At 47.9% G+C, this 26,953-nt stretch overlaps 1 protein-coding gene across 7 annotated transcripts in view; it reads left to right on the forward strand.

The window, feature by feature from the left end:
* LOC133342866 (protein furry homolog-like) overlaps positions 1–26,953 on the forward strand; it is a 138,631-nt gene that overhangs the window by 51,578 nt on the left and 60,100 nt on the right. For 6 of the 7 annotated variants that reach the window (XR_009755191.1, XM_061552215.1, XM_061552216.1 and 3 more), the window contains 17 exons: positions 2,361–2,464; positions 3,209–3,317; positions 4,049–4,310; positions 5,282–5,408; positions 6,591–6,698; positions 14,229–14,526; positions 14,976–15,161; positions 15,813–15,899; positions 17,390–17,649; positions 18,193–18,388; positions 19,431–19,555; positions 20,163–20,220; positions 21,794–21,885; positions 22,318–22,490; positions 23,233–23,393; positions 24,348–24,458; positions 26,022–26,176. Coding sequence is in view for 6 of the 7 variants with exons in the window: in XM_061552215.1 (XP_061408199.1) it covers positions 2,361–2,464; positions 3,209–3,317; positions 4,049–4,310; positions 5,282–5,408; positions 6,591–6,698; positions 14,229–14,526; positions 14,976–15,161; positions 15,813–15,899; positions 17,390–17,649; positions 18,193–18,388; positions 19,431–19,555; positions 20,163–20,220; positions 21,794–21,885; positions 22,318–22,490; positions 23,233–23,393; positions 24,348–24,458; positions 26,022–26,176 (2,612 nt within the window). In the remaining variant the exon portion in view is untranslated. The remainder of the gene's footprint in view (positions 1–2,360; positions 2,465–3,208; positions 3,318–4,048; positions 4,311–5,281; positions 5,409–6,590; positions 6,699–14,228; positions 14,527–14,975; positions 15,162–15,812; positions 15,900–17,389; positions 17,650–18,192; positions 18,389–19,430; positions 19,556–20,162; positions 20,221–21,793; positions 21,886–22,317; positions 22,491–23,232; positions 23,394–24,347; positions 24,459–26,021; positions 26,177–26,953) is intronic. The other variant, XM_061552217.1, reaches the window with a different exon arrangement.

The following is a 26,953-nucleotide window of genomic DNA, read 5'->3' on the forward strand; positions in this document are numbered from 1 at the left end:
CACTCGGCATATCAGCCATCTGAGCCAACATTTAATGGGGGAATTTGTATAAGCAGGAAAACTTTTGGCTGGTCTTCGAGTCTCATTGGCAGAGGCGTGATTTATGCTAATTCATTATAGTTGTTCTCGCGGGCAGCACACATTGCATGGGATTTTTACATTTTTGACGTTTTGCACTGAATCGGGACCCACGGAGCATTTGGATGAATGGCTCTAGCCAATAACGGTGGCTGTCCAGCAGCATTTGTTCTTGAGGCTCCCTTAAGTCTAGACGTCTGCTTATGCTGCTGTAAAACAATGGCCCAGAATGCCCTGGGGCTGAGGGATTAATGTGTTATTTTTACGAGCAAACGGATGGCTTTTTGGTTGTTATTTTCCATCAACCATTTCGCAATGATACATAAGGAATATTGCCGTGTAAACTTTGTTTACGCACAAAAAAACACATGGTGAATGCAAGTTTACATTTGCGTTTCTTCAGCTATAATACAAAGTTTGGCAGATTTTAATTTATACAAGACGTCATTATTTTTTGGCTAGAAAATGTTAAACATCTACAATATTGGCATTGCAATAACCAGTACTATATTTTGCTCCATGGAGAATACATTCTGGGAGTAAGCATACATTATATATCAGTATATTTCACTTTTCACTGATTCTGACAATACTTTCTTCTTTTTATTGTGTTCTCAAATCACAATTATCATTTGCATGTAGAACATGCCTTACATGATATCTAATCCCAAATCATTACGATGTCCAGAGAGAGTAGCTTTCAGCCTCGGGAAACCCGCAGTGGCAGCTGTCCCTGTGTGGAACGAGGTGTGCACACCACCGTCACGTCATCATTGGTGTTCATCACGAATCAGACCGCACTTATGTCATGGTTATTCCACCCGCAGTATTCAGCAGGATGGCCAAACCCCTGCAAGAGGTGGCAAGGGCACTACCGCTCAACCATGTAACTGCCCCAGATGATTTCACGCTACCTGTTTCATGGTCGCAAAATTATGACTGCATAGCGGTAGTGTTTATAACGGTCCAACTGCCGTGATTACACCATCTACTTATATTTACCATTGTTTTTAACTAGACGTTTTATTTGTATTCACCACAAAGCGGTTCATAAATAGTGTCGTGTTCTTGAAGACAAATATAATACATTGATGTGCCTCTGTTTAATGGACACACAGCATTGGGATATGCACATTGACTCACACAATAGACTGTGCAGTGCACTACCAGGTGCAGCTCATTAGAGGTTGGGGTTAAAGCCTAATCGTACGTGTACTGGAATACAATCAAGCTTTTTTAGTGCCATTTAACAACATTTATCCAATGCATTTACAATCTAAAAGGAAGTACAGCATTCAAATACAATACAGTCCATTGCGTAGATTTAGCTTGGTCATAAATAATAATAAAAAATCTGCTTTCATTACTGAAATAAAATAAAGTCCCACGACTAATAAACCTTCTGGAGCATGGTTGAAGACAAACAAACTTAACAGTTTTTTTATGTATTTACTACCCACAACCTGCCGAGATGGCTCAATGGTTTTGAAGAGCGTGACTTGGGGGTCCCACCACGATGCTCTAGTAACATCGAGTACCTCCCTGCCGATCCGACTCAACCACGCTCAGACGGTCTCCATGGTTGTCCTTGTGTTAAGCAAATGCTACAGAAACCACATTGGTCTTCATGCGTGTTGTTTAATGGACTTAAATGGCGCATTAAAATTCGATCGAAACACGTTTTAAAGATATTTATTTATAACCAACAAACTTCACTTTTGTCTCTCAAGTATTGTTTTTCATTCGAGAAAATTGACAATTGGATCATGCACAGCCCATCGTGAGACTGTTAATACAATAATATACAGCTTTTTTTCGATCTACTGCTTGATAAATGCCTCTCTACACCGTGTTAGTCTATGGGAATTTTTTGACCATACTTTACCATGTTGATCAGTGCAGGTTGATGAATGAGGAGCATTCCAGGCCCTGTTCGTATATCACTGGCCATTGATTTTAGCTGTGGCCCAGAATCGATCCCAGATCGCCAAGTTCATAGCGCAATGCGCTAACCACTGCTCCACCACTCAATCCATGGGGGCTATTAGCTAGCTGCAATTGCAGATGCAGGCTACACTTCGAAAATTGATCTTGCTGAGCAAAATTTATGAAATCCCGAAAGCAAAATGTGCCTGACATGAACCAAAATAACGCCCAAATTGCAATGAATTTAAAATAAAATGCAGGCGGCACTTTGCCCTGATGTTACGTGGCCCCTGACTGCGCATGGTTACCGGAGGTGTAAACTGAGCATGGGTGCTGCTTTGCTGTCGCTGCATTAGAACCGGGATCCGAAGATGTCGCGAGTGGCCCTGGAGTCGCTGTACCGCCTGCTCTGGGTGTACATGGTGCGCATCAAGGGCGAGAGCAACACCACCACGCAGAGGTGGGCACAACAAAACAAAGATCCATCCAAACTTGTAGCCCTACGTAGGCTGTTGGGAAAAGTGCCCTTAGCGAGCGTCTATGAAGGCCAACACGGCACATGAGAGGGTGGTGTGGTCAGCACCACGCCCGGACGCCTTTGTCTCCCCAGTGGTGATGTTTACCTGCCGTACTAGGTACTCTTTGAAGGCGGAGTCGACCTTGGGTAGGCCCTCGATCTGTGTGCAAAACATGCGTTCACAGACACACGTGACTACCATTGGAACAGCACCATCTACGGAAACATCTGCTGTATTGCATTGGTAGTAATAAGGACAAATGACCGCCCTGGTTTGATTATGATTTGTTTTATACTATATTTCATGAACTTAAGGGCATTTATTTAGTTATCTCGCCAGATGACACTGTGGGTAGAGCACTCGGCCTCACGGTTGAAAGTCGTAAGTTAAAATCTCGTTTGGAGTTGGCTCAGCTCACATCTCACAGTTCCGAAAAAAAGTCAGTGCCCCTGTGCAGGAAATTCAACAGCGGCTGTTCTCATGAGATACTGGTGGCTGTCTTTTTTTTGTTTAAATGTAGAATCACCACCTCTGACTTAGGGGCTAACAATTGAGATGGAGCACCAATCCAAATCTCATTCGAGCAGGGCAGAAACTTCGGCCAACATTATGACCACGGTCAGCGAGAGTGCACTGAACGCGAGAGTCACAGATGACGGAAGAGCTCTCGTTTCCCTTCCCGACAGCCGGCTGCAAAGCATCGTGTCGGCGCTCTTCCCCAAGGGCTCGCGGAGCGTCGTTCCCAGGGACACCCCTCTCAACATCTTCGTCAAGATCATCCAGTTCATTGCGCAGGTGAGCTGCCGAGTCCAGTGGCGTTGCTACACCGTACAGGTCATTTGGGCTCCAAATCGATTTTCGATACACGAGGATGAGGCCGGATAAGGCGCGCAACATGCATCCTTGCATCCGCTTAGAGGATGATCGATTCATGTAAATTGTTTAATAACAATGCCCTTAAATTGTCGAATTTCTTGTGGGTGGAAGAGTGCTCGACAGTCAGTTTGAAGTTTGCAAATTCGGTCCGTGGTAAAATTAGTCCATAATCCTTCTGGGTTTGTTAAAATAGATACCACTGTGTGGGTAGTGAGTGGTTTTAGTCCTATGGATGGACTGGCCTCCACCATGGCAATATGAAATATGCCTCACTAGTTTAGGGCCTACAATTAAGATGTGTGTCAATCTCTTGCTTACTTCATAACATATATATTTTTTTATCAGGGCCTCGTGGTGTACAGGGCAGTCCCCAACTGTTATTCACTCCATTTCTTTGGTGCTTCTATGTGCGATGAAGTAGGGCCATTTGCCCAAAACGTACCCCCGTTTATATTTGTTTCCTCTTAATAACAATATAATTGCAAATTGTGCCAAGGGAAATTGTTGTTGTCGAATGTGTGACGTTTTCATTATGATTGGGTTTGCTTAAGCATCTGGACACTTTAAATGCCTTGAATACTACCAGCATATTGTGAGCCTCTGAACAAAGTAAATGTTCCCTTCTGCCTTTGATCCAATACCCTCGACAGGAACGGCTGGATTACGCGATGCGCGAGATTATATTCGACCTCCTCAGCGTCACCATCAAGATGCCAAAGACGCTCACCATCAACCCGGAGCGCATGAACATTGGCCTGCGGGCCTTCCTGGTCATTGCCGACAGCCTCCAGAAGAAGGAGTGCGAGCCGCCCATGCCGACCACCAGCGTGGTGCTGCCATCGGGCAGCACTCTGCGCGTCAAGAAAACCTTCCTCAACAAGACGCTCACGGAAGAGGAGGCCAAAGTGATCGGTGGGTAGGCAATGGTGGTCCTCTCCTATCGGCGGTTTCATTGGGCTGGCGCTGACGTTGCCGTGCTTGTCGTCATTGCTGTCGAAATGTTGTAAGTAAGGCGCTTGACTTGGATGGCCGTTGTCATCGTCGTCATCGTAGTCATCGTCGGCCACGGTTCCTTCCTCTGCTTGATGGCCTCCCCAAGTCGTCGCCATCTTCGAGCGATGCGACGATCCACCCAGCACTTGCGCACGAGCCGATTTCATGATTCCATCTCTCCGTTGAATGTCCTCCCGGACTCGTTCCATTATTTTGGTTGCCACTGTTATCACACGTCTTGATCCACCGGCAATCATCCCTTCTCACTATGTGTCCTGCCCAAGTACACTTACTTTTCTTAACAGTTTGAGTTCTGTCTTTCACCCAGCGGCCTGTGTTCTCTTAATGCCATGTTCCTCTTTCTATATCTCAGTGTAATTCATGAGATACTTTTCATCAATCCGCACTGAAACATCGTTGATATCATGTATTCATAATAATTTAATTCAAGCTAATTCCATCTCGCAATACCATCATGCAGTAATTACATCCAAATTAGCATTCAGGGCTAAATCCTATTTATTGCAATGATGATTAATAACCACCGTCCTTATTTGGCCAAGTGTCGTTGTGGTTAGAGCTCTCAGCTGATGATCGCGAGGTGAGATTTCACACCCGGTAGAGACGAGTGTCACTCCACGATCGATTTGAGCAGAAATTACTTATTTTGTTGTCATCGTCAAAACTAATTGTTGACCTTATACATTTGTTCAATCACCTTGTTTATACCACTCAGTTACTCGACTTATCTGACGTCATTGCTGTGGCATTTTCGTGAGGCCAGTGCTGGATTTGAATTCACAGTTCCCCGAGTCCCGTACTCGTACCCTCATCCCATCACCCTTTGCCGTGCCGACGTTACTCCTTGTCGTCTGCCACTACCCTTCCAGGCATGTCACAGTTCTACCCGCAAGTGCGCAAGATCCTTGATCTCATGCTGCGGCAGCTCGACAAGGAGGTGGGACGAAGCATGACCCTGGGCGGCGGGCAGAACGTCGCCAAGGAGACCGAGATCACGTGAGCCCCCCCCCCTCCTACTTCCTTATGCTCCGCCACTGAGAGTGAGAGAATCAGAATATATTTGTTTTAGAAAATGTATCTTTCCTGGAGGAATCCGATGAACTGTAAAGCTCTTTTTCGGAGATGTTCAGTCGTGATCGGTGGGTATACAATGGAGGTCTCTCATATCAGCAGTCTCTTTGACCGGCACTGACGTTGCCATGATTGTCGTGATTCCGTGTCTAATTTGGAAGGTGCTTCGATTCACGGGATACCTGTTATCATCATCACCACCAGCCATGGTCCTTCCACTGCTAGGATATCTGCCTTTCATAACCTACTAGGAGAAACATCTTTGTCACTCGGATTGTTGAGTGGGACCTTTTTTTTGTTTAAAGATAAATGCTGATCACCATCGAATTGAGGTTTTTATAAGTAAGGTAATGCCACCCAAATCTCAAATTTCGTTTGGTTTTACTGTAAATATGTGATTGTTTTTATTACTTAAAATTTATTTAGGAGGATTATGACAACACTTTCACAGCAGCATGGTAACTCACCCAGCATGGGTAACTCACCCTTGAAGGAGTAGCTGGTGTGATGTTAAACATCAGCAGTGGGGAGACAAACGTGCCCAGGGCATGGTGTTAGCCACGCAACCACCTCATGCACTGTGCTGGCCCAAATAGATATTGGCTGACAGCACTTGTCCGGACGGTCCACAAGCATAATGCCGGGCGGTGTTGGTGCCGCATGCCTGTGATCCAACACTGTGGAGGCGGGGATTGGTGTATAACAGAAATGTTGAAAAAACTCCTTTCTTGTGGGCCATTGAGGTCCTATGCCCTAGCTTGCAGGATAAGTAATGTGGAGTTTGCCTGATTTGTCTGTATGGAATCGAGTGTTGCATCCTCACTCACATGCGTGGGTTTTCTCCAGGTGCTCCGGTTTTCACCCACATGTAAACGCTCATTAATCGGCTGATAACACCTTAATATATAGAGGACTGCAGAGCTTCGAGGGAATGTGGCAATGGCTCATTGCCTGGCTGCTGCCTTCCACTTGTCTGTGGTTCCTCCCGAGTCATTCTCTCTCATTGAGAGTGAACGAATACTTGGTGCCATGTTACAAGTTGAACTTTATTATTATTATTGCTACAATGTTGGACATTTGCCTTTGTGTTTTTGTCTGCTTATGCAGGGGAGAGAGGAAACCTAAGATCGACCTCTTCCGTACGTGTGTGGCAGCCATACCCCGGCTACTGCCAGATGGGATGAGTCACTCGGAGCTGCTGGAGATGCTGGCGAGGTACCTCCTCAAGCTAAAGCCATAACCCTATGTTTCCTCTAACTCTCGCGGTTATTTGCATTTGTTCATTGGCCAGTGTGAAGTAATATCCAGCCAGGCGGCACTCTAGTTAGAGCACTTGACTCATAGCTTGCTGTCAATTTAGCTCTTCATCCCTCGGTGAGTTCCACTTTGGAGAAAGTTGTCAGTGGTAGTCTTACAAAATACGTTTTTCTTTCTTCTCCCAAATTATGTTCCAGTTGCTATTAGTGTCCTGCTGGCTTGAATCAGACACGCACATTTCACATTTGGATCTCTTGCAGCCAGAATTGCACCACCCTCTGGCAGTGAATGTCACTGCAATTAGGCTTGTGGGGGAGCGGTAGTGTAGCGGTTAGTGCTCTGCGCTACGAACCTGGCGACCTGAGTTTGATTCCCGCTCACGGCCAACATCAGTGATGATTATCTGAACCGGTCCTGGGCCTCTCCTAGGTCGATTCAACTTCAAATGAGTACTTGGTGCGATGCGTAAAAACATCGCCTCTAGGGGGTTAACTCGTTAGAGGTAGCCAGTTTCTGATATCCCATCGTGGCAATTGAATCGGTGGATTTTTTTTATTCTTTCTTTTCCAATCCCTCCACCTCGGGCCTTCCAGCAGTGTAAACCCAGAAGCACCGCGGGTAGGCGGTCGTCAATTCGTTGGGGTGGGGTAAAGGTGTTAACAATGTGCCTTCCCTGCAACGTGTGCTGTGTTGTGAACGTTATCCTTGAAAAATTATGACTGATTGACTGGAGATTTTAAAATAATGTAACATAAAATACTGGATTTACTATACGATGAGCACTCTTTGATGATATTAGGGTGGAAGAGCATACCAATATGTTGTCTAGAGGAGCAACTAGACCTCCTGCTAGTGGAGGCCCTTCCACCAGGAGTGACGTGAGTAAGCAATTGCAGGGCTTTACGTTTATTTACCCTTCTCTTTTCGTATGGATATGAATTAAGTAGCAACTTTCAGTCGATGAATCCGGGTGCTGGCTTCCTGGCACAACAAGTGAATCGCACCTGGGCCCTTACAATGCTCGCAGTAGACATGAGTTTACACACCCATAGACTCGCACACAGACGCATAAACTGGCACATAGACCCATAAACTCGCACAGAGACCCATAGACTCGCACAGAGACCCATAGACTCGCACAGAGACCCATATACTCGCACAGAGACCCATATACTCGCACAGAGACCCATATACTCGCACAGAGACCCATAGACTGGCACAGAGACCCATAGACTGGCACAGAGACCCATAGACTGGCACAGAGACCCATAGACTCGCACAGAGACCCATAGACTCGCACAGAGACCCATAGACTGGCACAGAGACCCATAGACTGGCATGGAGACCCATAGACTGGCACAGAGACCCATAGACTCGCACAGAGACCCATAGACTCGCACAGAGACCCATAGATTCGCACAGAGACCCATAGACTCGCACAGAGACCCATAGACTCGCACAGAGACCCATAGACTCGCACAGAGACTCATAGACTCGCACAGAGACCCATAGACTGGCACAGAGACCCATAGACTGGCACAGAGACCCATAGACTCGCACAGAGACCCATAGACTCGCACAGAGACCCATAGACTCGCACAGAGACCCATATACTCGCACAGAGACCCATATACTCGCACAGAGACCCATATACTCGCACAGAGACCCATAGACTCGCACAGAGACCCATAGACTCGCACAGAGACCCATAGACTCGCACAGAGACCCATAGACTCGCACAGAGACCCATAGACTCGCACAGAGACCCATATACTCGCACAGAGACCCATATACTCGCACAGAGACCAATATACTCGCACAGAGACCCATAGACTCGCACAGAGACCCATAGATTCGCACAGAGACCCATAGACTCGCACAGAGACCCATAGACTCGCACAGAGACCCATAGACTCACACAGAGACTCATAGACTCGCACAGAGACCCATAGACTCGCACAGAGACCCATAGACTCGCACAGAGACCCATATACTCGCACAGAGACCCATAGACTCGCACAGAGACCCATAGACTCGCACAGAGACCCATAGACTCGCACAGAGACCCATAGACTCGCACAGAGACCCATAGACTCGCACAGAGACCCATAGATTCGCACAGAGACCCATAGACTCGCACAGAGACCCATAGACTCGCACAGAGACCCATAGACTCGCACAGAGACCCATAGACTCGCACAGAGACCCATAGACTGGCACAGAGACCCATAGACTCGCACAGAGACCCATAGACTCGCACAGAGACCCATAGATTCGCACAGAGACCCATAGACTCGCACAGAGACCCATAGACTCGCACAGAGACCCATAGACTCGCACAGAGACTCATAGACTCGCACAGAGACCCATAGACTGGCACAGAGACCCATAGACTGGCACAGAGACCCATAGACTCGCACAGAGACCCATAGACTCGCACAGAGACCCATAGACTCGCACAGAGACCCATATACTCGCACAGAGACCCATATACTCGCACAGAGACCCATATACTCGCACAGAGACCCATAGACTCGCACAGAGACCCATAGACTCGCACAGAGACCCATAGACTCGCACAGAGACCCATAGACTCGCACAGAGACCCATAGACTCGCACAGAGACCCATATACTCGCACAGAGACCCATATACTCGCACAGAGACCCATATACTCGCACAGAGACCCATAGACTCGCACAGAGACCCATAGATTCGCACAGAGACCCATAGACTCGCACAGAGACCCATAGACTCGCACAGAGACCCATAGACTCGCACAGAGACTCATAGACTCGCACAGAGACCCATAGACTCGCACAGAGACCCATATACTCGCACAGAGACCCATAGACTTGCACAGAGACCCATAGACTCGCACAGAGACCCATAGACTCGCACAGAGACCCATAGACTCGCACAGAGACCCATAGACTCGCACACATACCCATAGACTCGCACACAGACGCATAAACTGGCACATAGACCCATAGACTCGCACAGAGACCCATAGACTCGCACAGAGACCCATATACTCGCACAGAGACCCATATACTCGCACAGAGACCCATAGACTCGCACAGAGACCCATAGATTCGCACAGAGACCCATAGACTCGCACAGAGACCCATAGACTCGCACAGAGACCCATAGACTCGCACAGAGACTCATAGACTCGCACAGAGACCCATAGACTCGCACAGAGACCCATAGACTCGCACAGAGACCCATAGACTCGCACAGAGACCCATAGACTCGCACAGAGACCCATAGACTGGCACAGAGACCCATAGACTCGCACACAGACGCATAAACTGGCACATAGACCCATAAACTCGCACAGAGACCCATAGACTCGCACAGAGACCCATAGATTCGCACAGAGACCCATATACTCGCACAGAGACCCATATACTCGCACACAGACGCATAAACTGGCACATAGACCCATAAACTCGCACAGAGACCCATAGACTCGCACAGAGACCCATAGATTCGCACAGAGACCCATATACTCGCACAGAGACCCATATACTCGCACAGAGACCCATAGACTCGCACAGAGACCCATAGATTCGCACAGAGACCCATAGACTCGCACAGAGACCCATAGACTCGCACAGAGACCCATAGACTCGCATAGAGACCCATAGACTCGCACACAGACGCATAAACTGGCACATAGACCCATAAACTCGCACAGAGACCCATAGATTCGCACAGAGACCCATAGACTCGCATAGAGACCCATAGACTCGCACACAGACGCATAAACTGGCACATAGACCCATAGACTCGCACAGAGACCCATAGATTCGCACAGAGACCCATAGACTCGCATAGAGACCCATAGACTCGCACACAGACGCATAAACTGGCACATAGACCCATAAACTCGCACAGAGACCCATAGACTCGCACAGAGACCCATAGATTCGCACAGAGACCCATATACTCGCACAGAGACCCATAGACTGGCACAGAGACCCATAGACTCGCACAGAGACCCATAGACTCGCACAGAGACCCATAGACTCGCACAGAGACCCATAGACTCGCACAGAGACCCATAGACTCGCACAGAGACCCATAGACTGGCACAGAGACCCATAGACTCGCACAGAGACCCATAGACTCGCACAGAGACCCATAGACTCGCACAGAGACCCATAGACTCGCACAGAGACCCATAGACTCGCACAGAGACCCATAGACTCGCACAGAGACCCATATACTCGCACAGAGACCCATATACTCGCACAGAGACCAATATACTCGCACAGAGACCCATAGACTCGCACAGAGACCCATAGATTCGCACAGAGACCCATAGACTCGCACAGAGACCCATAGACTCGCACAGAGACCCATAGACTCACACAGAGACTCATAGACTCGCACAGAGACCCATAGACTCGCACAGAGACCCATAGACTCGCACAGAGACCCATATACTCGCACAGAGACCCATAGACTCGCACAGAGACCCATAGACTCGCACAGAGACCCATAGACTCGCACAGAGACCCATAGACTCGCACAGAGACCCATAGACTCGCACAGAGACCCATAGATTCGCACAGAGACCCATAGACTCGCACAGAGACCCATAGACTCGCACAGAGACCCATAGACTCGCACAGAGACCCATAGACTCGCACAGAGACCCATAGACTGGCACAGAGACCCATAGACTCGCACAGAGACCCATAGACTCGCACAGAGACCCATAGATTCGCACAGAGACCCATAGACTCGCACAGAGACCCATAGACTCGCACAGAGACCCATAGACTCGCACAGAGACTCATAGACTCGCACAGAGACCCATAGACTGGCACAGAGACCCATAGACTGGCACAGAGACCCATAGACTCGCACAGAGACCCATAGACTCGCACAGAGACCCATAGACTCGCACAGAGACCCATATACTCGCACAGAGACCCATATACTCGCACAGAGACCCATATACTCGCACAGAGACCCATAGACTCGCACAGAGACCCATAGACTCGCACAGAGACCCATAGACTCGCACAGAGACCCATAGACTCGCACAGAGACCCATAGACTCGCACAGAGACCCATATACTCGCACAGAGACCCATATACTCGCACAGAGACCCATAGACTCGCACAGAGACCCATAGATTCGCACAGAGACCCATAGACTCGCACAGAGACCCATAGACTCGCACAGAGACCCATAGACTCGCACAGAGACTCATAGACTCGCACAGAGACCCATAGACTCGCACAGAGACCCATAGACTCGCACAGAGACCCATATACTCGCACAGAGACCCATAGACTCGCACAGAGACCCATAGACTCGCACAGAGACCCATAGACTCGCACAGAGACCCATAGACTCGCACACATACCCATAGACTCGCACACAGACGCATAAACTGGCACATAGACCCATAGACTCGCACAGAGACCCATAGACTCGCACAGAGACCCATATACTCGCACAGAGACCCATATACTCGCACAGAGACCCATAGACTCGCACAGAGACCCATAGATTCGCACAGAGACCCATAGACTCGCACAGAGACCCATAGACTCGCACAGAGACCCATAGACTCGCACAGAGACTCATAGACTCGCACAGAGACCCATAGACTCGCACAGAGACCCATAGACTCGCACAGAGACCCATAGACTCGCACAGAGACCCATAGACTCGCACAGAGACCCATAGACTGGCACAGAGACCCATAGACTCGCACACAGACGCATAAACTGGCACATAGACCCATAAACTCGCACAGAGACCCATAGACTCGCACAGAGACCCATAGATTCGCACAGAGACCCATATACTCGCACAGAGACCCATATACTCGCACACAGACGCATAAACTGGCACATAGACCCATAAACTCGCACAGAGACCCATAGACTCGCACAGAGACCCATAGATTCGCACAGAGACCCATATACTCGCACAGAGACCCATATACTCGCACAGAGACCCATAGACTCGCACAGAGACCCATAGATTCGCACAGAGACCCATAGACTCGCACAGAGACCCATAGATTCGCACAGAGACCCATAGACTCGCATAGAGACCCATAGACTCGCACACAGACGCATAAACTGGCACATAGACCCATAAACTCGCACAGAGACCCATAGACTCGCACAGAGACCCATAGATTCGCACAGAGACCCATATACTCGCACAGAGACCCATAGACTGGCACAGAGACCCATAGACTCGCACAGAGACCCATAGACTCGCACAGAGACCCATAGACTCGCACAGAGACCCATAGACTCGCATAGAGACCCATAGACTCGCACACAGACGCATAAACTGGCACATAGACCCATAAACTCGCACAGAGACCCATAGATTCGCACAGAGACCCATAGACTCGCATAGAGACCCATAGACTCGCACACAGATGCATAAACTGGCACATAGACCCATAGACTCGCACAGAGACCCATAGATTCGCACAGAGACCCATAGACTCGCATAGAGACCCATAGACTCGCACACAGACGCATAAACTGGCACATAGACCCATAAACTCGCACAGAGACCCATAGACTCGCACAGAGACCCATAGATTCGCACAGAGACCCATATACTCGCACAGAGACCCATAGACTGGCACAGAGACCCATAGACTCGCACAGAGACCCATAGACTCGCACAGAGACCCATAGACTCGCACAGAGACCCATAGACTCGCACAGAGACCCATAGACTCGCACAGAGACCCATAGACTGGCACAGAGACCCATAGACTCGCACAGAGACCCATAGACTCGCACAGAGACCCATAGACTCGCACAGAGACCCATAGACTCGCACAGAGACCCATAGACTCGCACAGAGACCCATAGACTCGCACAGAGACCCATAGACTCGCACAGAGACCCATAGACTCGCACATAGACCCATAGACTCGCACAGAGACCCATAGACTCGCACAGAGACCCATAGACTCGCACAGAGACCCATAGACTCGCATAGAGACCCATAGACTCGCATAGAGACCCATAGACTCGCACAGAGACCCATAGACTCATAGTGAACATTTCACGATGCTTTCTTCTCTTTGTCGTGATGCGGTCACATTTGGGCAATTCATTTATTTTTCAGTTTAACACGTAGGCTTGCGCGACCAATATCATCCATAATATAGGTTTTTTTTTTGGGTTAGATCATGTTAAGTTTATTTTCCATTTGTGGAAGAGGTGCCTTTGCCAGTTTGGATAGACTTGAAGGTAGCCCACTACTTGTAGTGAGCTTCTTGATGTCTGGGGTGGTGCTGGTGGGAGTAGTGGGAACCTCAAAGGGATTTACCCTTTGACATCACAGTGTACATTGGGGTCTGCCATCTGCGACCTCGTGCTGAAGCAGCCTGTGGCTATAGACATCGTCGGTGGCCCCTCCTCCGCACATTGTGCTCAGCAATCTCTCCCCCCTTCAACCCCCCGCACCTCCCTCCCTTCCCAGGCTAACGACGCATGCAGACGAGGAGCTGCGCAACCTGGCGTGCGCGTCGCTGCAGAGCCTCATGCTGGACTTCCCGGTGTGGCGCGAGGACGCACTCATCACCTTCCTGGCGTTCGTGTCGCGCGACGTGGGCGAGCACCACGCGGCAGCGCTCGACAACGCCCTGCGCATGCTCCTGCAGCTGCTCACGCAGTGGCGCCTCGCTGTGCAGGCGACCACGGCAACGACGGCGACAACCGCAGCCGCGAACATGACCACGGCCATGGCCGCCAAGGTGCAGGATGAGCGGCAGGGCAGGGTGAGCGGCAGGCAGCCGAGTGATTTGGGTGCCGCGTTGGAGAGGTGTTAACTACCTCGCCCGGTATGCAGGAGGTCGTGGGTCTGATCTGAATCTTGACCGTAGTATTGTGGTTTGAACATGGCCCAACCAGGCAAATGATTTGTTTGTTACTTTATTTCTCTGGATTATAAGAATGCTCAGGAAAGTGAGATGCACCTAAACTTTTGTCTAGGTCGGTAAGGTTATACACCTACTCGAGTATAAGATGCACCACCCCCCCCTCATTGCTGAAAACAATCAAAGGGAAAAAGTGTGCCTAATCATCTGAAGAATACGGAATATTCCGTGGCAGAATTCTCATCTCGCATATGGATAGTTGTGTGTTCATGTCACTGTTGGCGAGCGGGTAATTTCGATTTTTTTGTCACGAATGCGCAACGGTGGGGTGCCTGTCGTGCCGCTGACAGGCGGAGTGTGCTGCTGCAGTGGCGGCGGCAGCTAGCGAGCGGTCGCTGCACCATTCGCCCGTGCTGCACGCCGTGGAGGGCCTGGCCCTCGTCATGCTGTGCAACACAACCGTGGGCACGCGGCGCCTCGCCGTGCTGCTGCTGCGCGAGACACGCGCCCTCGCGACCACCCTGGGCCACTGCAAGGTGCGCACATGCGTTGCTGCCCTCGAGCTGCTGCGTGCGTGCCTGCTGCCTGCGTGGCTGTGAGCGTTACTTTGAGCGTTGTTGCACGAGGTGCTGTGTAAGTTTGTGCGACTGTTACTTTTGAACGTTGCTGAGCAATTTGCTGCAAGTGTTGCTGTGCACAAATGTTCATTAATGTATTTTGTGCACAAATGATGTGTGCGTGTTTGGGAATGTGTGTGGGAATATGCGTGCATGCGTGCATGTCTGTAGGTGTGCGGGTTGGGGAGTGGGAGCGCAGCGGTTAGCGCGCTGCACTCCGAACCCGGCGATTCCCGCTTTAGGCCAACATCGGTGACGATTATCTGAACCGGTCCTGGGCCTCTCCTAGGCCTACTCAATCTCAAATGAGTACCTGCTGTAGTATAAACATCGCCACTGGGGAGCCGGCCACCCACCCCTTCGGTGTACTGTGCCAGCCTTCATGAACAAGTGCAATGAACGAGTGTAATTATAATAAAGAAATATCTAATCGTGAAGGTTTTTTTTCTCATGTACACAGGACTCTGGGGGGGCTTCAGTAATAAATAGCATCCATCCGTGCTGTATGTTTGTACGTTCACCGTACGTAGCCAACCGTGCTAATCGGAGGTACTGTCATCTGCTCTTTAGGTGGATGAGGAGCTGGTGATCGACATCCTGGAAAAACTGAGTCCCTCTGTCCTGGAGAGCTTCATCCACTTGACCAATGCTGAGCAGGTCGGTTAATGTCCACCCACACCACCCGTGATACCTATGAGAAACATTCATGGGCATTTCGATTTGCGAAATGGAAAGGCCTTTTTTAGCCTAAATTAGTGCGTTTTCTGACCTTGAAAATTAAATACTGAAATTGAGGCCGTAGTCACTATTAATGACAGGTTTTTTTGTCAACAATGCAACGAGATTGGCGGAATACAGAGACACTAGACTAGACGATATTATTGAAGATGCTGCATTGTGTTTGATATACGTATGTAAAACGTGTGATGTGTACGTCCGTTATGTGTATTGCATCATGGACATATGTAATGTGTTATGTATCAACAAATTAGTATCCACTCCGAAAGAATCCATTCTTCGCACAAAGACAGTCACTGCATCGCATGCTTTTAGATTTGATTTTGCGGCCGTCTGGAACGCTCTTCCTTTCGATATTAGAAAGCCACTGGAGCTACGCACTTTCAAATCTAGATTGAAAACGAATTTCTTTTTTACTGCATTGTTGTGTTTAGTTTGTTGTACTTCCCCCACACCTCCCATAAGCAAGATTTGGCATCGTAGGGTCCGAAAGAAGTTGAACATACATACACACAGTCCCTCTGCTCCATGGACTCTGTCCTCTTCCTTGCTTCCATGATCTACTGCTCTACCACTGGCGGCCACTTTCGTAGCCACTCCTGCCCTCCCCTCTGGAACTCCGTAGCCAGGAAACTTCACCCGTGCCCCCCCCCCCCTTCTCTCTCTACTTTCAAGTCTCTTGAAAAAACCTTCCTCTTCAAACTGTTTAGATTATTTAGAGTATTTGGCTGTTATAAATTTCCATGGGATAAGCCACTTCGTTGAGCTATCATTTGTTATAGTTTTTTTGCGATTTGCTTACCTTTCCTATATTTTGCACTTCTATCTTGTTTTGGTATTGTTTGTTTTGTTATTATTGTAACTTTCTGTACATCTGTGGAAAAAAAGAGCGTTATAGCTCATCGGATTCTTCCAGTTTAAATAAAGATTCTGATTCTGCCTCCGGATCTCCTGCAATCGCTTCCTTTCTCTCCTTCCCTTCGCTCAGTCCCTTTCTTTCCCTCCCAAATGTCCACGTGTATCTCTGCGCCCTGGGTCGTTTGTTATGTTATCGGCGTAACTTGTTAAGATCAAAGCTCGCTTTATTCCCCCCACTGCCTCTACTCCCTTACTTAAGTTCTTCCTCCCTCACTTTCCCCTCCCCACATAAAAGTACAGAGAAACGGCTCGCAGTCCCCACTCGGTGGACCAGCGAGCCCAATCTCCTCCCTCCTCTAAAACCAGGAGCACAGTTCGGGACCTACAGTATGTCCACAGAGTTTCTGTGCCCCCTCCCTGCATCACCGTTTGTGGTCTGTACCGGATTCCTATTGAAATATAATAAAAACAGTTGAATAAAATCTCGTGCTATAATTAAGACCAATGCTGCTGCCCTCCCCCCCGCGCACGTTTCGTGTTCCCTGGGCCAGGCCACGCTGCTGCAGCTGCCACCGGCTGTGGACCTGCAGTGGCTGAGCGAGGGCACAGGCGTGCCCGAGTGCAGCATGCTCGACACGCGCAGCGCCTCGCACGTTTGGCTCTTCGCTCAGGCGCGCAACCCCTGGCTGCTGGCGCTTGCCTCCCTCCTCGGGCACGAGCAATTCCAGCGGAGCTGCCCGCTGGCGCAGGCGTGGGCCTGGTCGTATGGCATGGTGCGCCTCACGGCGCTCACGCCCCTCGTCGACCCGGGGTGAGGCCCGTCGTCGCATCGCGGTGAAAACGATGGCGTCCATGGTGATAGGCTATTGGCTTAGGCCGAGTACATCATGGAAGTCGGACTAAAATCTTGACTCCCAAGACCTTGTCTAGATGATGCTTGACGTAGTTTCAAGCGAAAGGTGACATTATCTGCTTGCGAAATTCGCTTACAAGAATTTCTATTTAGTCTACCGGTAAGCTTAAACAATGTTTGGCCTGTTAAACACTTGTAAACGTGACGATTTAATTTGTTTGTCGATGTCTTAATAACACAAATTTGGCCAGATCATGGTGGCCTAACCTAAAAATCAATTCTCGATCTTATTGGCTCGGAAGACCTAAAATATCCTCGGCTCTGTAGAGAGCACTTTAGTGGAGGCCCTTCCAACAGTGAACAAGTCATTTCACCCCAATATTCATCAGGCAGCATCATCTCACATGACATTCAGACACTGTCGCCACCACAGCGCGACATTATCATGAATGTTACTCTCCTGTTCTCGTCTTTCTCCGCTGACCGCGTGTTCCGGCACAGGAACCCCGCGAACGCCAAGCGGATCAGCGCCGTCCCGACCACTGACTCCCCCGTGGGGCTTTGGCGGAATTACCTGGTCCTGTGCTGCAGCCTGAGTCCCGCGGGCGTCTCGGCCGGAGGCGGCCACCAGCTCCGCGGCAGCTCCCCCGAGACTCTGGCCTCCACTCCGGAGAGCTCCTACAGTTTTGACGGCAAGGTGTGTGTGGCGAATGGTTAACCGCCTCGCCTGGTATGCAAGAGGTCGTCGGTTCGATCCCGACCCCTGACACCTGCTGCATAATTGGAGTTTGCGTGTTTTTTTCGTGGTCGTGTAGATTTTTCTCAGGGTCCTTTCCTCTTGGTTTTTCTCTCCATATTTAGAATTAACGTGCGTTTAGAGTATTTGGCTGCAATAGATTGTCACGTGATAAGCCACTTGGTTGAGCTATGCAGCTCAGTGGTCCTCACCTGGTAAAATAACAATAGTTTCGTTTTAGTTTATGTCTGTTACGTACCAATGGACAGCCCCAAGCGAGCTGTCAAAATGTCATATTCCCGTAGTGGGAGCCAGTTTCTCAATATGATGACCCCAACCAGGATTTTAACTGGAATTAAAATCCCAGCATTCGAATGGAATTAAAATCCCAGCACTCGAATCACACTACTCATCTGCATATAACGACGCAATGCCCGATGCACAAATAAGAAGGAGACATCGATACACTCCGCTGCTCCTGATGGGGTTGTCTGGCTTGACCACCTGATATGTAGTTGTTGCCCTGCTCAAACGCGCGACGGGGTGGCGCGTATATTCGTCGGTAGCCCAGAGATAGTCGAAAACATTCCTCATTCTCATGGCAGATGCCAGGTTCTCTGTACAGTGGCCACTGTTGACTTTCCTCAACGTTTTTATTGGCCCACGGTTTGAACTCATATCCTTCCCCCTGTGAGGAAAACACCTCAACCCCGCTGCCACCTCGCTGAATTATACAACTTGTTTATACACTTGGTGGTGTGAATTCTTGTGATTAGAAGTTGTGTTCTCATACAATTATTATTTCCGGGCTCATCTATACTGTCTCATTTGTGATGTTAATAATGTTTCTCTTTTGCTCACAAATAGCTGTCATATAACATTGGCAGCTGATTTTCAGAAATGAAAACCGATTTGGATGAATAGCCATGAGGCTCGTCGCTGGTAGCCTATCTGACACAAGTGCCATGTGCGCCCTGCCCCTGCCTTTGCTGCGTGTGAGCAGAGTGTGGGGGGCTCATCCCCGGCTGCCCTCTTCCACTTGGTGGTGCCGCTCATGCGCTGTGAGAGTCTGGAGCTCACAGAGTGCTTGGTGCTGGGTCTTGGGTGCACCAACTCGGGCGCCTTCCGGTAAGCACTGCCTAGATCGGTGTGAATGCGTGCATGCGTGCATCTTAGGGGTGGAGTATTTAATGCACTGCTCTACAAACCCAGCCACCCGAGTTGGATTCTCTCTCATGGTCAACACCAGTGGTGACTATCTGAACCGGTCCTGGGCCTCTCCTCGGTCAACTCGGCTTCAAAATGAGTACCTGATGCAGTGTGTAAACATCGCCACTTGGGAGATAAAGGCAGCTGGACATGGTACTGGCAACCTACCCCGTCGTGTGCCATGCTGGCCTTATTAATAGGTGGTCGTGAAAAGCACTTGCCCAACAGTCTGCATGTCTATACAGGAATGTGTCTTCTTTACATATGGGGGACAGTGGCACAGTGGTTTGTGCTCTCATTATGATCGATGTGAGCTGGGTTCAATTCCCATTCAAAGATTAAATCCATGGCATGTGGTATTATGTGTCTGTCCTGGGCATTACCATGAGTTTACCAAGCTTTAAATGAGAACCCAGTACAGTGTATACACAGTGGCACTTGGCAGACAAAGGTGAAGTGGCTTGGTGTTGGCCACGCGACCCCCTTGCATGCCATGTTGGAACCTAATGGTTGCTCTGTCTTGCAGTGAACTGATGGAGGAGCTGAACCCGATAATAAAAGAGGTCCTGGATAAGAAGCAAGAGGTAACGTGACTCCCCTTTGACTCAAAACGTCTGCTTACAAATCATGTTGTATGTTGAACTTCTTTCGCACCATACATAGCCAACCATGCTAATCTAAAGCATGTGTCAAGGACAATAAACTAAACACAAAGCAGTTCTAAATCAATGAGTTTTCAACATAGATTTAAAGGTGCATAGCTCCAGTGGCTTCCTAATATCAGCAGAAATATCTTTCAAGCCGCAGAAGTGCATCTGAAAGCGCGCGATGCAGTGGCCGTCTTTGTGTGATGGTTCCCCAAAAGCCGCTGCGAGGATGACCGGAGTTTGCGTGATGGCTACTTATGCTCCTAAACGAGATCAGCAATGTATTGTGGTTCATTTGCGGCAAGCACCTTACGTGTTACGAGTGCAACCTTATAATGTAACAAAAAGGCTCCTCTTTCTCTCATCGTGAGTTTAGACCTCACCACAAGTTAACTTAGACCATTATCTCTCCTGGGTCGGTAAACAAGCACCACAGTGAGAAGTTAACAACATTGTCCGATGGATATAATGGTCCCTGCCATATTCATGTGGAATTTCCACCACTGGCTCAGGATGACCAGCGGATAGTGCCACTACATGATGCTCATTTGAACGTATGGGAAAAATAAGTACAGTCATTTAATTGTAATATTAATGTGTCGTAATTTTAATTGAGCATCTGCAATCTACAGTGTGCAGAATAGGGCCCGGCTTCAGTGATGTACAGAGCTGCTTCTTAAAGAGCATTTAATAAATTCCTTTGCTTTCAAATCCAGGCTACAATACCTCTGTAGAGCCATGATTGGGACTGATGCCATTCATTATGAAATTCACACCAAGACTCGGAGCTTCTAACATCCCATTCTCCATCAGGCTGTCAATCACTGCCTTTATTCAGAAGTTCAGTCCATTCTTGTTGAAAAATGTGACGTTCCTTCAAAGACTCCTGAAAACCTTTTCAAAATACAGTTGTGCATAAATCTAGTAAATTATTTATTTTCATTTTTTGTTAAAACTGAACTGTATAATTTTCATATTTATTCTTCAGTTCAGATATCGATCACAAAATGTAATGCTAAAATACAACAAACCCACATCATATAGCAAATGTAATACACCCATTTACTATACAAAACATATATTTATGCAAAACAGTTTTGATGATCTTATATATTTGGTGATTTGAAATACTGTTTGGTTAATGAAAGTGCATAAGGCCATACTGCACTTCTAAACAAAGCGAATTAATACCGTCTTCAGGCACCAGTGAATGTGGGATGATGCTCATCTCAGACGAGTGAAATGCACTGGGTCAGCTGTGTAAATTTCACTTTTTTCTGAAGCGTCAAGTCTATCCTTCAGAAATTTGACTTTCTGCAAAGCGCTATCTTTTGCATGATGAGCTGTGGATTTGTTGTTGTTGTAACTTTCTGACCTTCAACTGGACATCTGTGAAAAAGAGCTTCATAGCTCGTCGAATTTCTCCATGATGAATACAATTTCTGATTCTGCAAATCCTTCCATCCAGAATTGAATATCATTACGTTCATTGTCGCCCTTTCCCTTACAGAATGTGCGTAAGAAAAAGAAACGAGACATCCTGCGGGTGCAGCTGGTGCGAATCTTTGAGCTTCTTGCCGACACTGGGGTTATCAGCCACAGGTAAATGCCGAGCCAATTATCGGTAACTTTTCAAATGCTCAGACAGGGACCAATCTAGGCATCTTGACGATGACAATGAAACTAAACCTACTAAAACGAAACATTTTTTTTTATTTTACTGGTAAAGCCCACTGAACTATATCACTCTGTTTCAAAAATGACCTGGCCACAAATGATAGATCAACGAAGTGGCTTATCATGTGGAAATTGATAGCAGCTAAATAATCTAAATGCATGTTTCTAAACGTGGATGGAAAAACCGGAGGACTCAAAAGAAAAATCCACGCAACCACAGGGAGACAAACGTTCAAACTCCAAATATACATGTGTCAGGGTCGGGATCGAACCCACGCCCTCCTGTCTACCAGGCGAGGCAGATAACACCTTGCCACGATGATGATGATGATGTTGATTGGTTGGTGCGCCGGACAGGGGTAGTGGTGGTCTCGAGGCAAGCACGCACACTCTGAGCAGCTCGCTGCTGGAGTACGTGGATCAGACCCGGCAGCTACTGGAGGTGGAGAATGACAAGGACTTGGATTCCGTGCGCGACGCGAGGATGCACTTCAGTGCACTCATCGCCAACCTCATCTCACACCTTCCAAGTGAGGACTCGCACTGTATCTGTGCCTGTGTGTTGAACTTCTTTCGCACCGTACGTAGCCAACCGTGCTAATCGGACGTGCGGGGGAAGGACAACAAAATAAACACGTAAAGCAGTGAATCTGGGTGATTTAAAAGTGCTTAGATCCAGTGGCTTCCTAATATCGGAATGAAGAGCATTCCAGATTGCCGCAGAAGCGCATCTGAAATGGAATGAGGTAGTTCACTTACTGAGTCGCCAACTCTTGAGTTCCTGGTTGTAATACCTGAGCAGGGGCAGGCATTCATTGAGATTTGCTGTGACAGACAACGGAATGTATACCACGTGAAAGCTTGTATCAGTTTAAACAGTAAATGCTTCAATAATAGGGTTTTTCTCCTTTTTCTGGCAACAAAACTGAAAGCTTTTTACGAGGATTCATGTCTGCATTAGCCACAATACTTGCAGTCAAATTGCAAACAAAAAACACACTGATAATAAAAAAAGGGGATAAACCCTATTATTATATTTTGGTACTGGCAAAGGAGGTCTAATGATTAAGTAATTGCTTCCCTGCGAAAATGGGTATGGAGCAGTCTTTAAGTCCTGACATTGCTGAGAAAATATATATTTATATGATGGTGACCGGTCAGTATAATGTAACCCTCCAAAACAGTGGCTGCATGTTTCCTTTATTGGTCACGTTTCACCTAGAAGTGACACTGCTGCTCTGTGTTGCCTTTCCTTTCACCGCTTGTGAGCAGTATCGGAGCGACGCTTGCTGTTCCCCCAGCAGAGCTTACGGCACAGTTTATTCCACCTTCTCAGCCAGTGGGCAGGCCCGTTCCGTCTCATCTCCACGCAGCTCGAGTGGAGTACGGAGAGGAGTCAGCCCATCACACGCCAGAATTTCCTCGCTCTCAAGGTGACCTCGCCGCTCTAGTTTTCCGCCGTATGTGCCCAGTCGCTCAACTCCATGGTGCCCTGATTCCAGACTCTACTTGCAGCTTCAGCTGATTAAATGCCAAGGTCAAGAGGTGACAATGGCCAATGCCACCACCCCACCTTCAAAAGCTCACTCTTACAGTGTCCCACCATCTAGGTTTAGGTATTACCATTGGTTGCTGATCTGTGGGTTTTCTCGAGGGCCTGTCTTGATAATGCACACATGATCCACCCATTGCATAATCCTCTTTCTGATTACTCTCCAATACTTTTCTGCCGTGCCCTATTCGTAACTTTTAAGTGGCTTACCTTTCCTTGCCATGGAATTCCAAATATTCCTCTCATCCATATTCTAAAATTTGTTTTCTAGTTGCTTGGCATGCATCTATATTTCAAGGTCAGAAATGTATTTGTAGTCGATTGTGTTAAAAGCTAGCTGACTGACGCACACAGTGCAGCCATTACCTGTCTCAAACATCCATCTCTTTGTACTAAAGTTGCCCTCTCCTCTTTGAAAGTGGTTTATGCAGTCAATAAAAACTCCACCTTGCAAAAGCAACACATTCTCACAGCTGCGTGAACGTGGAGCCGCACTTGAGTCGGTCACTCTTTGGGATTCAGCGTCATGTTAAGTTTAGCATTCAGGTGGTGCTGCGGTTAAAGAGCTCGACTCCCAATTGGAAATTTGTGATTTTAAAGTCCAGTTAAGATAAAGGCACAGGCCTGAAATCGTTTGCTCACTCCTCCGCTGGCAGAAGGACCTCCGATAGATTAACCTGTAGAGAGTCACTTTTAAAGGATATTCTATGGATGTATGTTACCTTACTTTTAAAAGTACAGTTTTATCAGAAACGAATATTTGACGGTAACCTTCACAATAACACTGCGTGGTGCAAGGGGGAGCCTTTTTGTTTACACTGCGTGTTGCTCCCAGGCTATGGCGGCCGTGCTGTGCTGCGGGCCCTTGCTGGAGAGCGTCGGTCTCCCCATGGACGGGTACCTGCAGCGGTGGTTGGACAGCATTCTGGGACACCCGGACCCGCAGGTGGGTCGGTGAAGGAACGTGTTATTGTTTTTATTGTTTCGCTTGTTATATCCCAGGAGAGCCCTCACTAATTCACAAGGCTCGTCTTCAGGAGGGCCCTGTCAGTTTTTTGCGGAAGTGGGCAGGAGGGGGGGGGCTGTTGTTGAGTGCGATCCCAGTGGAGTGATTTTGCAGGGTGCTTTTTCAGCATTTCCATGTTTTTCGCCCAATACCAGTATGGGGCCATGCACCGTCAAATCTTCAGTGAGAACCTCCTTCCCTCAGCCAGGGCATTGAAAATGGGTCGTGGATGGGTATTCCAGTATGACAATGACCCAAAACACACGGCCAAGGCAACAAAGGAGTGGCTCAAGAAGAAGCACATTAAGGTCCTGGAGTGGCCTAGCCAGTCTCCAGGCCTTAATCCCATAGAAAATCTGTGGAGGGAGCTGAAGGTTCGAGTTGCCAAACGTCAGCCTCGAAACCTTAATGACTTGGAGAAGATCTGCAAAGAGGAGTGGGACAAAATCCCTCCTGAGATGTGTGCAAACCTGGTGGCGAACTAAAAGAAACGTCTGACCTCTGTGATTGCCAACAAGGGGTTTGCCACCAAGTACTAAGTCATGTTTTGCAGAGGGGTCAAATACTTATTTCCCTCATTAAAATGCAAATCAATTTATAAAATTTTTGACATGCGTTTTTCTGGATTTTGTTGTTATTATTCTGTGTCTCACTGTTCAAATAAACCTACCATTAAAATTATAGACTGATCATTTCTTTGTCAGTGGGCAAACGTACAAAATCAGCAGGGGATCAAATACTTTTTTCCCTCACTGTAACTTACCGTTAATATTGTAAACAAAGACGATTTATATTAAAAAGATATATATTATACGGAGAGTATTAACATAAAAAGCGATATAAATAAAATAAACATGGAATAAACGTAATGTTATTCTTATTTGTAAAGTAACAGAGGTCGACGCATAATTTTTTTATTTCTGTGCATTTAAATATTTTATTTTAGTTATCTTTTTTTGCATTCCGTGTAAAATAACGGTTAAAAAAGCTCAAAAATTCGTTATACTGAAACGTTGTTTACCAAATATGCGCATGCGAGAGGTATTGTTCTGTATGTTGTTTATACTCTGTGTTATATTTAAATCCTGTTGACGAATGTTCAAAGATTACACCTGTGATCTTTAAAAAAAAAGCCAAATTCATTTCAAAAGAGAACTAATATGCACATTCATGTGAACGGAAGTCGCCTTGCACATTTTGTTGAAGTAAAAATGAAATAATCCCTGGTGTGGACCAATCGGTTTAAAAGACAATGCATATACTATCAGAGTGTGTTTTGTTTGCATTCTGACCACTAGTATATGTAGTTAATGCAGACATGATTCCTTGTAAAAGATTTCCGTTTGGTGTTTTAACATCTTAACACCTGAATTTTTGCCAGAAAAAAGGGGAAAACCTATTCTCATATTTGGTACTGGCAAAGGAGGTCCCATGATGAAATAATCTCATGCGATTTGTTCAAATGAATGCAATAACCCTACGCGCCCTGACTTGTGCATTTAGGTGCACCAGCTGGGCTGCGAGATGGTGGTGCTGCTGCTGGAGCTGAACCCCGAGCTGAGCTACCTGCTGCAGTGGGCCGTTGACCGCTGCTACACGGGCTCGCCGCTCGTGGCCGCTGGCTGTTTCACCGCCATCGCGACCACCTTCACCAGCAGGTCAGAGCTCACCCACATGCCCTGCGCTCATTGTAGCTCACGTGTGTGTATGTGTGTGTCTGGTGGGGAGCGGTGGTGTAGCAGTTGGCGCTCTGCACTACAAACCCCAGCAACCCGAGTTCGATTCCCACTCACGGCCACCACCAGTGACGATTATTTGAATCGGTCTTGGGCCTCCCCTAGGTCTGCTCAGCCTCAAATGAGTACCTAGTGCAATGCATAAACATCACCACTGGGAAGACAAAGGCAGCCGAGCATGGTGCTGGCCACCCACCTTGTGTGCTGTGCCTTCATAGGTGCTCCCTAACAGCACTTGCCTCAAATATCTATTGAGGCTATGGGGGGGAGGGGGTGGGGATTTTTGTCTTTATGGGGAGTGGTAGCAAAGTGGACTGCACCCGAGTTTTATGCCCGTTCATGGCCACCAACAGCAGTGACAAATATCTGCGGTGTATAAACACGACCACTAGTGAGACGACAGCCAGGTGTGGCGCTGCCCATCCACTCCCTCGTGTAGCTCTATTAAGGATCTTTGTGCGTGTCATTCCTCTGTCAAAAAGATCTGTAATGATTCACGCCCTCGCAGTTTGATGAATTTGGCAATGCAATTTGATTAAAAAATCTATTCGTTAATATTTTTCCCTGCTGTGGTGAATATAGCAGCCTTTAGTGGCAGCACCCCTAATATCAGACCTGAGCCTTCTTGTAGAGTCCAATACTTTGTGAATAACAGCTGATGGCTAATGTGGTGGCTATAATGGGCCTCTGTGTGCTGTT

The sequence above is a fragment of the Lethenteron reissneri genome, chromosome 16 (genome assembly GCF_015708825.2).
Source record: "Lethenteron reissneri isolate LAM-NWPU_2019-01 chromosome 16, ASM1570882v1, whole genome shotgun sequence".
NCBI classification, from domain to species: domain Eukaryota; kingdom Metazoa; phylum Chordata; class Hyperoartia; order Petromyzontiformes; family Petromyzontidae; genus Lethenteron; species Lethenteron reissneri.